Raw genomic sequence first — 13,406 nt, 5'->3', positions numbered from 1 at the left:
ACTCTGAAACATGTTCACAGGGTGAGTGGAGCAGATTACATTTAGCTGTAGCTGCTGCCTGGGTCCTTCCCACAGCTGTCTGTGCTAGAGGACAATCAGCGGCCTGGTTCGAGCCTTCTGATTGGTGTGCGATACTCAGCCCCAGTCCCCTTCAATTGCCACACTCTGCCTGCGTCTAACAAGCACAGCATTGCTTTTATTTTAGGAGAATAATGGTCTGATTAGAATAGGGCTCACACTCTAGTTTTTTTTTTTTCTTTTTGTCTTGGCAGATGTCCCGATCATGATCAGCTGTAGATCATTGGCTGCTGTGGACAGACCGTTGGACATTATTTGTAATGTTGTAAATCCAGCAGCTAAAGTTTGTTCTGCCCTCATCAATAACATTTTCCTTTGCCGTAGAGAAGTTAAAGCACCGGAATCATCCCTGTGACCTACAACTACTAGACCTTTAACAGTGTTCAGTATGTTATGACAGCAACCCCATGTAATGTCAATACTTTGCTGGTACACTAGTAATTAGAGGGTAGTTGTACAAGGCCAGATTTCCTCAACCAATGAAGCACTAAATTTGCCATCCCAGTCAGACTTGGATAGAAAGCCCCAGAGAAAAATGATGATGTATATTTTTCCCCTCAGATCTCAAACAGCGTAATTGGGAGTGTGGTCAGAATCCTGTTGTGCGTCTCCACCCTTTGGCCTTTAACAGAAATTAAGGCTTTATGTGAGAAGCCAGCTGAATTTCATAAGCTGACCTTGTTTTGTTTCTTTTTTCTCCTTTTTCTTTCTCCCTGCTCCTCCTTCCCCTCTGCCTCTTCTCACCCTCCCCCTTTCTCTCTCTCTCTCTCTCTCTCTGCTGTCTCCCTCTTCAGGAGTGTGCCCTGGGCTGGATGGGACCCACCATGCCCCCCAGTAAGAAGGCCCAGAGCCCCAGTAGTGGAGCCAGTGCCTCGCAGGGTATGAGCCCGCCGTACCGTCAGGGGGATGCCGCCACAGCGGCGTCTGAGGCCGAGGCGGCTGACCTCTCCCTGTCCCTGTCCGCGTCCTTCTCCAAGGCCGAGGACGAGGAGCTCACCAGCCTCTCCTGGCTCCACGAGAGCACCGACCTCCTCAACAGCTTCAGCCACTCGGGGCTGCGTAGCGTCTCCCCCCTGCAGGACCCCGACGGTCAGCACCCCCGCTCGCCCTCCTCGTCGTCTCCCTCCCCGGACGACCCCCTGCTCGGCGACGCACACTCGGCGTACGATTTAGCAGCGGGGGCCAACCGAAAACCGCCGTACTCCTTCAGCTGCCTGATCTTCATGGCAATCGAGGACGCACCAAACAAGCGGCTGCCGGTGAAGGATATCTACGGCTGGATCCTGGAGCACTTCCCTTACTTTGCAAGCGCCCCCACAGGCTGGAAGAACTCAGTGCGCCACAATCTCTCGCTCAACAAGTGCTTCAAGAAGGTGGATAAAGATCGGAGCCAGGTAAAGACATCAGAGGCTGTGTCGAGAAATGTTGCATTTCTGCTCTCCCTCGAGCTAAGCGCCGAGTATTGATCTGCAACACTGTTTGATTACCAGATGAAGTCGTGCTGAAATCTGACCATCAAAAACTTGCTCTGCGTCTGTCTTCAGGTCATTTCTTAGTTGCTGATCATATTTCCTGAACTAATCAAGAAAAATAATAATTCTCGTATGACTGCTTGTGTTATATTCCTTAAACTAACAGTGAAGAGAATCACTGTAGGATGGTGTCGAACCTCATTTCATCCAGAGTCTGAAAACACGAGTTGTCCTGCAGCGGCGTCCACACAGTCCCCTTAAAGTGAAGACCAGAGTTAATGCTGTTAGCAGGATTCTCCTTTTTAGATTTTGTCTGCTTTAATCAATTAACGTACATTTTGTGATTTAGCCAAACTGTAATTCCAAAAGGGATTTGCTGATGGTTATCTGCCGCACGTGCGTCAGGATTTCTGCGTGCTCGTCAGGGACGTTTCCCGGGCTCGAGGACCGACCTCTGCGAAGAGGTCCAGGGGGGATCCTCCTGAGCTCTATTGTGATACACTCTGGCACCTTATTTCCATTCAGAATACATGTCCTAATCATTCAGAAGTTGAAATGTTTACCTCAAAGGCTGCTGAATTTTAAGTATCCCAGTAATTAAGCTCTTTTCTTCTGCAGTATATGAGCTATTTGATCTGGTTTTCCAGATATGTGTGAACTCTTTGAAGTTGACTTCCAAGTAAAATACTGCCAAAATATTTCAGTGGCACCATCAGGCCACGATGAAACAAAGCGTGTACTCGTGTATATGAGCCTTTTATAATGTAGTCAGAAGCAACACTATGTTGAGTCTAATATAATCTGTCTAATTCCTGCATCCTTTTAATCTGTGTATGGCGCACAGATGTCCACCTTGGAAGGAGCAGTGGAAAGTACTTATTGGCCACTTTGACCCCCCTCCCAGACAATAATCCCCGACCCCAATTCAAACCAATGCAGGGTTTTTCATCACCTGTCATCAATCATATTGGGAATACTTATATGGTGAAATAATAGTGCTGCCGCGTGGTAAATACGCAGCCCATTATTCACTCTATCATGTGTGGTTAGAACTTATTTCACAGCCAGACAGTTATCAGCGGTTTGCAGGCATATCCAACTTGAAGTCAAACATATTCTGTATTTTGTCTACAGCTGTACCAGATTCGGCCTTATCAATAGTTGATGATCTCTGCTTTCATAGTTCTCTTTCACTCAGACGTTGTGCGCTCCCCCAGTGGGAACAGCGTTTCGCTTTTGATTTAAGTCTTGATACAGTCTTTTATACTGGCTTTCCTGTCCAGATTTTCCTCCATTAAAGACTCGGGGTAAACGGGGAATGAATCCCTCACTCAATTAGTGCTAAATTAATACTGGAGGATTTAATAACACAGATGCCAGCAGACTTTAGATTTCATCTCGCCCGAGGGTGTTGGGGGTGGGGGACAAACAGCGAGGATCAATGCTAGCTTTGCGTGTTAGCTTGATTGAGATTATACTGGAGGATATGGGAGCTTTTTATGTTTTCCTTGACCAGCGTGTGAACCGTAACTCCTCCTTTCGAGTGAGCTTTGTGTGTGTGTGTGTGTGCGCGTGTGTGTGTATGTGCACACGATTGTGTATGCATGTCTGTGTGTGTGTGTGTCAGGGGGGAGGTGTTGAGGAACAAAATGGTTGAAGGATGAACAGGACATGGTGTGTGTGCGTGCGTGTGTGTTCATGTGTGTGTCTGCGCACACACCCTCACGCTATGCTGTCATCTGGCCCTTGACTACAACGGCACAGAGTTTCTCTTGTATACATATCTCCATAGTAACTAGGTTGCAGTTGACATGAAAGTATGCTGTTGCTGTAGCAACGGGAAAACTGATTTGGCTTTACGGACTTAGGCATGTGTGTGTGTGTGCGTGTGCGTGTGAGTGTAAAGATGTGTGCATGTGTGTACGGTCTTCAGATGGGTACTGAGGTGCTGAGTGGGGGAGAATGAGCATTTGTCCTCATCTCATGTTATATGCACTTATGTACGTGTGTGTGTGTGTGTGTGTGTGTGTGTGTGCGTGCGTGCGCGTGCATGAAACAGCATGTGTAAAGGTGATTTTGGCAAGGACAGCCTGTCTTGTCTTCCTGTCACTGCACACCGTTTAAGACAGCACGCTAATTAACCCTTCAAACCTATTCCCCCCTCTCTTGTGCGCACACACACGCACGCTTCCAAAAGCACACACAAACAAACAAGTACATGCACACACACACACACACACACACACACACACACACACACACGCACGCTCTGAAGCATGCATGAATGCTTAAAAGGACTCACACACACACAGGCGATTGCTGTGGCGGTGGAGAAATGAGGGCACATCTCTGCAGACTCCTGCTCTACCTGCCAAGTGGCGTGCTTTATCTGAAGCTGCAATTACAGAATCTCTGTAATTTTAGTCAGACTCCGCCATTCAGAGCGTTTCACTGAGAATATCTGCATGTGAATACTCCTTTTCTCTCCCTGCTTTGCTTCTTCTTCTACCTGTTTATGCCTTTTTGAATTGAGCGTGCAATTACGGGGTCGAAGTTATTTTCCTTTACGTCGCATTATGTTTCACTCGCCGTGGGAGGGGGAGAAGGGGATTTGGTGAAGGGGAGGTCAAGTTAGCGTTGGGAGGGACAGACAGAGGGATGCAGACATACAGGGGGGGAGAGAGAGAGAGAAAGGGGAGACATGGCTTACTCTGAACGCACCAAATCATATTTCCATCAATTTACAGAGGTGGAGATTAATATGACAGTGGCCTATTTGTTCCAGTGACTGTATTTCTGGGTCATATCCAGGCAGATGACAAGATGGGGACTAGTTTAGAATAAGCTTGCTGCTCTGTGTGTGTGTGTGTGTGTGTGTGTGTGTGTGTGTGTGTGTGTGTGTGTGTCAGCCTTGCGTGTGGGTGTGCAAACTTGCGAGAGAGAGCGTGAGAGAGTGTGAGTCCCGCGGTTGCCATGGCTTTGTTTACAAACAGGATTCCTCACTGTGCTGAATGACATGCCTTAATGACAAGTGTTGTTGCCCTCAGACTTCTGGATCAGCGCTGGAGATCAGCGTTGTAACGGCGCAGCACACACACACACACACGCGCGAACACACACAGGCACACACTCACTGACAGAGATGTATTTCTCAAAGCCTCTTATGAAATCACAGTAGAGACAACAGGCAGTTTTGTAATCTAAGACTCGCTGTGATTTCTCTCGGTTTGGCGCTTAAGTGTGTCACCTCTACGTTAACCTCGCCCCGTTCAGAGAGGAGGCATCCCTCGTTCGTTAAGTTTGAACTCAGGGCATCTGGAGTGAGCTTATATTTCATTAAAAGGGGAGGTTTTTTTTAGACGTTTCAGCAATCAGTTGCTTAATTTCCAATGTGTAATATGACAAACCCACTGAGTTACCAGCAGATTCTGCATTTTTTCCCACAGCTCTAAGCAACTTTTTGGCATCTTCCAGCCCTTTTTTTTTTTTTTTTTTTAACGGCCTGCAACTTTACTGTTCTGGTTCACCTTCCCAGCACCAAACAGCAGACGGAGAAATTCGGAATTACTTGACGAACATAATGGAGCATTTAGAGGCTAATGAGCCACATATTTCCCTGAGGGGTTGGTGGCGACCAAAACAGGCCTAAAAGGAGAGAAGCATGGCTCCAAATGAACGCTGCATCCTGTCTGCTGGATGTATAAACAGCCACTTGTTCGCTAGCACGAAACCCAGATCAGCTTTATAAGGTGATAATATGTCAGTGTTGCGTTTACAGCTCGCTCTGCTTTTTTCCCAAGTGGCCACGGTTAATACTGCTTTAATAAGCTATTAACATATACCGGCTGGCTCTGTTTTGGTAACCGTTTTTCTTATCTGGTTTAAAACTCGCGTCTAACATGTGTGTTTCTGTCACTGGGAGTCCTGAGCGTGAGGACGGACGCTGCTGTCACATACCATTTGTTCAGTCTAGCCTAAGGGAGGCAATTTAAACATCTGTGAGACTGGTCCTCGCTGGTGTCCTTGGAGAACTTTCACGGATGTGAGAATTATGCCACCATGACAAGCTATGGAACAACCAAAACCCAAATGACCTGAGTGAAATTAATTGCTAAGTGACAACATATCATTGGTGCTTTGGGAGTTGCTTACATTGGACGAGGCCCAGTTTGTGCCTCTCCTGTAATCAGTGTTTTTGCAGAGAATTTATGAGCGTTCCTGATTATATTCCAGTCACAGATTGAAGTTTGGCTGAAGGAATAGAGCTGCACTTTGTGAAATCGGTTAAAATGTGCCGTGAACCGGATGGAATATTTTTCCTACCGGCAGGATTGAGTCTTTGGGGAATCTGGAAATGTCTCCAGTGTTGGCAGTTGACCTGCAGAAAGTATTTGAAAGTTTGCCCAGTGTTTAGGAAAGCAAAGACTTGTATCTGTGACTCTATTGTAACAGCTGATGCAAAAGACTGAAATGTAAAAATCCATGCAGGAGAAGCACAAACTGGGGCAAACTCTGGCTTAAATTAAAACCACATGGGAAACAGGTTTGGTACTTGTGGAAGAAAAGTCAATTCACAACACCTGTAGAAAAGATTTGCCCCGCTCCATTTCTGTGTGCACTGACAACAATAGCCAACATGTGTGTTTTACACCCAACACGGCCTCTTTGTCCTGTTGTCTCTTTGTCGTCAAATGACCTTCAGCAAGAACAGAACTGGCCTGTTTCAAGCAACTTCTTTTCCTTTTCCCTCTTTAAAAGCTCGGTCAGAACATTTCCATCCTCTGCTGTCTGTGTGTGTGTGTGTGTGTGTGTGTGTGTGTGTGTAGTACAGATCCACTTCTGCTTCAGGCCTCATGCTGTTATTCCTCTCCTGGACTCAATATCTTAATCGGTGTTCAGACATTCATCTGTATGTATACTATAGTATAAATCCTCTGTTTATCTGTAAATGTACACTAAGTATTGATGGATCCTTGTATCACAGTTGTTTTTAATCAGGCTTAAACACAACTAGGGTTAATACTCCCCCCCCCCCCCCCCCCCCGCCTGTGGATGTCCGTCATGAAATTGTATGCAGTCATAAAGCTGTAGATTGCTCGTATAGGTTAAGTCATATTGCACGTGGAAGTGCGCTGAACAACAAAGCCTCTTATGCTGATGGCTTGCGTGCGCAGAGGGTGGCAGCGCCGAGCTCTCTGTGCATCGTGCATCTTATTTAATCTCGTATCATGACTGAGTTGAAACCAAAATTTGCTTTCTCCTCTCGTAATAGGCAGAATGAACTGTTTAAATGTGACTCTGCAGCATATGGATGCCATGTTTAATTATGATGAAACTACTTAAAGCTGTAGTTTCGTCGCTGTGCAGTGTGTATAGTTACAGTGGTTGATTGAAGAGTTCTGATAAAGAGCTCAAACCAACTATACATCCATCTCTCAATCCTCTCTGGGGTCTATTTTCAGCTGCGGATTCATACACATTTTCTGCTCTAATGAGAATTGCAGCACCTGGACAGTGTGTGTGAGACTGACTGACATAACCTGCAGTGGTTGTGTTCATTGTAATAAAGCAACATGTCAGCCAGTGCACACACAGCACTTATTAGGAGCATCAATGCGTTGTTGTTTGGTCTTTTGTGGGATTTGTTGACATTAAGGATAGTATAGAATGTTGTCTGTCTGAAGGGAGGAGTTCAGCATTTTGGGAAATGTGCTTATTTGCTGAGAATTAGATGAGAGGACCATCGATAGCACTCCCATGACATTAAATATGAAACAGCAGCCATTAGACGGTTAGCTTAGCCTAAAGACAGGAGAAGAGCTAGCAAAAGCAGAAAAATCTGAAACACTCCGGAGCATCTTTGAAGCTCACTAATTAACATCCGTTTGTTTATGTTGTTTGTTTCTCATAAATTGTAAAAACTACAGTTTGTTTCGGGAGAGGAGTGAACCTGCGTGAAGCCACAACGCCTCGTTTTGACTTTATTTTTGTTAGTTTGCGTCAAACAAACAAAATCTAATGTGTCAACTAGTGAGCTGTAGGTGGAGTCTGTGACCTTTGTGCAAAGCCAGGCTAGCTGTCCCAGTCTTTGATGCTAAGCTAAGCTAACAGCTGCCGGCTGTGGCTTCATATTTAACACACAGACATGAGAAATGCCAGACTAACCCATTAACGTATACGAGGAAGGACTGGTTAAGTTTACAGAGTAAATATGTGTGGATTAGTATGAACAATGTAGTACTTTCAGTGTTGCCATCTGTGTATTTTTTGTGTATTTAGTTCTCTGCCGTGGAGTGAACTGACCTCGTGCAGTACATGTGGAGTGTGCTGCGTGCTCGGTCAGTGTATATGTGATAATAGTGCAGATAGGAATGCAGTAGCAGTAGTATAATGTTACTAGCGGGGTCAGTGGCAGCAGGACTTTTTAATATCTCCCATTTCCAAGGGAGACCAGCCCCCACAGCTTATATAACACAGGAAACAGATGTTGGCAACACACAATCATCTCTCTCTCCCTCTCCCTATCTGCCTTTGTCTCCTCTTTCTTCCCCTTTTGTCTTTCACTCACACCATGACGTGTCCCCGGCAAGTTACAGTATGTTTTCCTCACCGCGAAGACGCCTGTTCACTGCTCAGTATTCTGCAGTTTTATAACACAGAGGTGTGTGAATAATCCAAACTACTACAAGCTGGGGTAGTGACACAGATACATATCATTAAATCAATTTCTATTAAGTGTAATGTTGCTTAAACTTGCAAATTAAAGTCTAATGCAGTGCCGAGTGTGTTTTTATCTCATGCTGTATGAGACGTTTCCTCAAGTAGGGGTTAACATTTACAGTTGTGGATTATTTGTTGTGTAATCCGCTTCCTTAGCTGCACCAGCGCCTAGATGCAACTCAAATGAACACATCAGCCAGAAAGTAGTGCTCATATGAGAGGTGTGAGACCAGATGGGATCAAAGGATGGAGGGAGGAAATGATATAAATGGAGATCACAAACACAGTTTCAGGTTAATTTCAAACCGCGGTCCTTTATCACCTGCTTTTACGCCGGAACATCCACCTTGTGGAGGCGCGCTATTTTTAAAATGTGTGTCACACTGTATCAAAGTTGAACCCCGCTGAAAACTCAAAGCCAATCTCTGACCTCAGATACTTCTTGTGATAATCGATTTTTGAGACACGCTGCCTTTTTCTCGACTTTGCGAATTTATCCGAAAATGAAAAGTCCGTTTCATCTCCTCTCACTTCCAAGCCCAGATGATGCCTGTTGCCAAGGCGACCGCTATAACCCAGGTGACGGACCCTTCCTGTGAGCTGTGCCCTGTGATTGGCCTATCGACCGAGGGGGGTGGGGGTCTGCGGATTGGGCGTTTTGATTGGCTGGCTGCTTGGCAGAGGCAGGGGCCCTGGCAGACACAGATTCTGTAGGGAGCATTGATTTAATCGGCTGGCAAGCGGGCAGACAGTAGGGACACGCACACACACACACACACACACACACACACACACACACACACACACACAAACTGCTGGAGGTGCAAGGGGAAATTTGGCCCAGTGGGGGTCACCTCTGTGGGAGCGAGCGTATGTGTGTGTAATATCATGCTCTCCAGGAGAGGCGTTGCTGGCAGTAATAGAAGCACTCCCAGGAGCAGACCATGCTGGGTAATATCACACTCCCTAGGGAACTCGCCATACACACACTCACTCCCCATACACACACACACACACACACACACACACACACACACACACACACACACAGACACACATACACACAGCAGAATGTGGCACATATGGCCTGTGTTCAACATGGCTTACATGCTAATGCAAATATCCAAACAGGGGGGACACAAATCAACAGTGCGCACACATCCTATTAGCTTCTTGCATTCTTACAAGGTCAGGTGCTGCGGTGAGACAGTTTGTGACTGATCACTGGACATCCCGAGATCAGGAGACGCACGGAGAGACACGAGGTGCCCATGGAGGCTCCGCGCGGTCGTCACTCATCAGACGCGATGCAGTTTGCATTCCATCAAAGGCTGATGTGAATGTAAGGGTTCATTTTGACATATTTTGCAGCCCGCGGCGGGATTTGTGTCGCGGCACGTCAGACGTTGAGGCTTTTTGTTTGAAGTTTGAGATGTGCTCTACCTTTGCAGCCACACTGACATTTAATGTTTCACTTGTTTTCATATTAAGGTTTGCCCTATGTGTCACCTCCTGTATTAATCTTTGTGACATGACAAACTGAGCACTCGACAGAGGTTATTGCTACATGTTTCAGTGGAGTTTAGGGGTTCCCATGAATCCTTGTTTGTGGCTGTGATGTCATGTGATCTCCCGAGAGCTGCTCTTAAATGTTGCTCTGACACCTTTCTGTAAGCAGGAGTAAGCTTCTTGATAAACGTGTCTGATTCCTCACCCATAGTCGAGAACTTTTGTACTCTTGAGTTTGCTCAGCCTGTTTATTGAGGGATATTTTCCAGTGCTGTAAACTCCACAAACGCCATTCACCTGTGAGTGTGTTTTATCATTTTGGAGCATTTTTGACTGATGTGGGGGAAGCTGTGTGTTTTTTTTCCATCCACTTCAATACAAAATGCTCCTCAGGTTTTAGAGTCTGTCTCCAATTAATGCTCACATGCGGGGCTCTGGCACATCTGACATTTCCCTCTTAATAGATTCCTCGCAGTATTTGCAGAAAATCAGAAGCCTGCAGTCTTGACATCTCCCCACCCTGTAGCCTGTACCTGTATCATATCACAGAGCACTACAAAGTGAGCTGAACACGAGGCAGGACGGCTTTAATTTTATATTTACTTTCCTCTCTCTGCCTCTTCCCGCCGCTCTCAGCCTCTGCCGTACACAAACTCCAGGTTTAGCCACATGCAGATGACAAGATGAAAGCGTGGGGAGATGGAGACAGGGACGTGTTTTCATGGCGGCCCGTCTGAGATCCCTCCCCTCTCTATAATCTATAGGCTGGTTTCAGTCAGATTGGGAGCCGACAGCTTCATTAGGTGAGGTGGGGGGGGGGGGGTAGCTGCTTTGATCTAAAAATACACACCATCATCGCCTCTGGAGTGGAAAAAGTTAAACAGTCTCCCTGTGTCTTAATCAGAAAAAAAGCCTCCTGATTATTTTCAGCGGAGAGGTGGAGGATTGGAAAATATTGAGCGAGGCGGCATCGAGGACGCATTCATTCTCATTCCTCCGAGCGTTATCTTCCTTGGGAATATGGGAATCGTTGCTGTGTGTACAGGTGGTTTGGTAAATAAGAATCCGGCACAAGGTCTGGACTCTGAGCCCGTGTTTGGGCTTTGGACTTGTTGGCTCACATCAGTGTGCTGTGCTGTGTTTGTGATGTGCTTTGAGGGGCCTGATAGCACTTCCAATAACATCTCTGTCGTCTGTCTCCCCTCCCTCGCCCTCTCCCTCCGTCTCTCTTCCCGTCTTTCAGAGCATAGGCAAAGGCTCTCTGTGGTCCATAGATCCGGAGTACAGGCACAACCTGATCCAGGCCCTGAAGAAGACGCCGTACCATCCCTACTCACCCGGCCTGGCCACCCCCTCCACCTCCCCACCCACCCTGCCTCAGACATTTCACCACAGGTAAGACGGATTAGCTGATTGGTTGATTGTTAATTGCTTAATCACTGAAGGGTTTTGATTTGATTATTTTTGCCGGGTTAATTGAAAAGCCCTGTAATTCTTCGAGAGCGGGGACAGATCTGTGCATGCATGCTGCAGCACATCGCTGCCTCTGGCTTCACTGCTGTGGATCGTGGATGATCATGATATGTCAAGACTTGGTACAAGCCTCACAAACACAATAGAAGTTCACTTGTTGGTCAGATAGCACTTCTTCTCTTTGGATCTGTGCCTTTTCTCAGTGAATGTACGAGTGCACACGTGCGCAAATGTTTGTCCAGACTGTGCTTACTTGTTCTAAACGGTATATTTGGGTATACTGGGGTTGACCAATATGTTCAGATTTACCAGCTGGCCACCGTCAGCCCAACAGCTGGTGACTGCAGATATAGTTGCGCAGGTCTGTGTGCGGCGCCCCCCCCCCCCAGCTGGGAAACTATACACTGTTTTCTCTGCCGTTGCTGACCTCTTTGTGTTACTGGGTTAGCTCGCCGAGCAGAGTCTGTAGCTTCACCGCAGCCCTCACTCGCTCTTCAGACACCATTAAAGGACCAGTGTGTAATATCTAGGGGGCTCTATTGGCAGAGGTGGAATGTAAGTATGTTTTCATCAGTGCATAATCGCCTGAAAATGAGGATCATTGTGTTTTTGTTAGCTTCGAATGAGCTCTTTATATCTACACACAGAGCAGGTCCTCTTCCATCAGTCCAACATGTTGCACCGCCATGTTTCTACAGTAGCCCAGAGTAGACAAACCAAACACTGGCTCTACAGAGCGCCTCCATAGGGCAGGGGATGTACAACCTTCCTGCTAGATGTCATTACATCGCACACACTGCAAAATACAATGACAAAAGCGGTGTTCATGTAATTTAATGTTCAAGAACCAAATGAATTGATATGAAGTGAAGACTTTTTGAATTGAAATGTGTGTGTTTGAAGTCGTCACTCTGGGCTCTGGGCAATTGTGCCCAGCAGTTTTCACTCTTTTCTGATGTTTTATAGAAAGATAAATAAATGGCTAAAAATAATCGGTAGCTGCTGCCCTATGGCACATACAACATAAAGCGTATACACTCCTCCACCTCTCCTACTCTCTCTCTCTCCATCTGTCGCTCTCCCTCCACCCACCTGGCCCCAGGCGTTATACAGCTGACCCGCCCCATCCTTTCCTTAAATCTTTTTGCACGCTGTTTTCACTCCCACCCCTCCTCCTCTCTCCTCCACCCTCAGGCACATCACAGGTAGAGGCTCTGGTTGCCTTTTTTTTTCTCTCTCCACATGTTCACTTGTTCACTCTCTCACCTTCTCCCCAGTCCTCCCCGTCCGTCCCCCTCTTCTGCCTTTCCTCCGGCTCCTAACGCTCCTCTCGCTCTCCTGCCTCCTCTTTTAATGTCCCGCACACCCTCCTGCTCATCCTCAGGCATACATTACAACTCGTGGGGCACCCTGTACTCCGTCTTCTTTATTTATCCCTGCTGTGATTTATTCTCTCTCTCTCTCCACTCTTTTCATTCTCTCTCTCTACCACTTTATCATTCAATTAAATCCTCCTTTGTCTGCATTCACTGCATTCTCGGACCCCCCCCCCCACCACCACCACCAACACGCACCTCTCCACAGCATCCACCTGTGTTGTTTCCTCCACATTCCTTCCCTCTCCTCTCCTGACCTCTCCTCTACCCTCCATCCTCTCCCTCTGGCTCCTCTGACCATCCCTGTGGAGATGTCAGTGAGAGTACTATTAGCCGTCTTTTTCCCTTTCTTCCGCTTGTTCTCTTTCCCCCTCTCCATCTCTCTCATTCCCTCTCTCTCTCTCTCTTTCCGAACAGCCCCCCCACCACCACCACCCCACCCCGCTCCTCAGTTGATCCGGGCAGGTTGGCTTGCAGAGCCAGCGGACTGTGTAAGACAGAATAATTGGTTCACCATAAAATGTAAAAGTGTCATTTTGAACAATGAGGTATGGGGAAGTGGAACAAATTGGAGGCCGGATTCGGAACATGAGGGGGAAGGGGAGGCGGGGTGGAGTGAGGAGAGGTCGGAGTGTGGGGGGAGTGAGGGGAGGAGTGGAGAGGGAGAGGGAGGAGGTTGTTCATTTGCATTGTGACACACAGTGGGAGATGAGAGAGTAAGTGAGGAGAGTCCATTTCTTGGTTAGAGTGGAGCCTGGAGCTTAAAGAGCATGCATTG

The 13,406-nt window shown here is 47.0% G+C and overlaps 1 protein-coding gene across 2 annotated transcripts in view; it reads left to right on the top strand.

Moving 5' to 3' along the window:
- Positions 1-13,406, top strand: part of ches1 (checkpoint suppressor 1) — a 53,773-nt gene that overhangs the window by 23,901 nt on the left and 16,466 nt on the right. For both annotated transcript variants that reach the window (XM_076756317.1, XM_076756316.1), the window contains exons 2-3: positions 873-1,472; positions 11,023-11,174. In XM_076756317.1, the coding sequence (XP_076612432.1) occupies positions 891-1,472; positions 11,023-11,174 (734 nt within the window). In that variant the 5' untranslated portion in view covers positions 873-890. The remainder of the gene's footprint in view (positions 1-872; positions 1,473-11,022; positions 11,175-13,406) is intronic.

Source organism: Chaetodon auriga, chromosome 18, assembly GCF_051107435.1.
Source record: "Chaetodon auriga isolate fChaAug3 chromosome 18, fChaAug3.hap1, whole genome shotgun sequence".
Lineage (NCBI taxonomy): Eukaryota > Metazoa > Chordata > Actinopteri > Chaetodontiformes > Chaetodontidae > Chaetodon > Chaetodon auriga.
The sequence above is the reverse complement of the archived record's forward strand: the minus strand, read 5'-3'. Positions and strand labels throughout refer to the sequence as shown.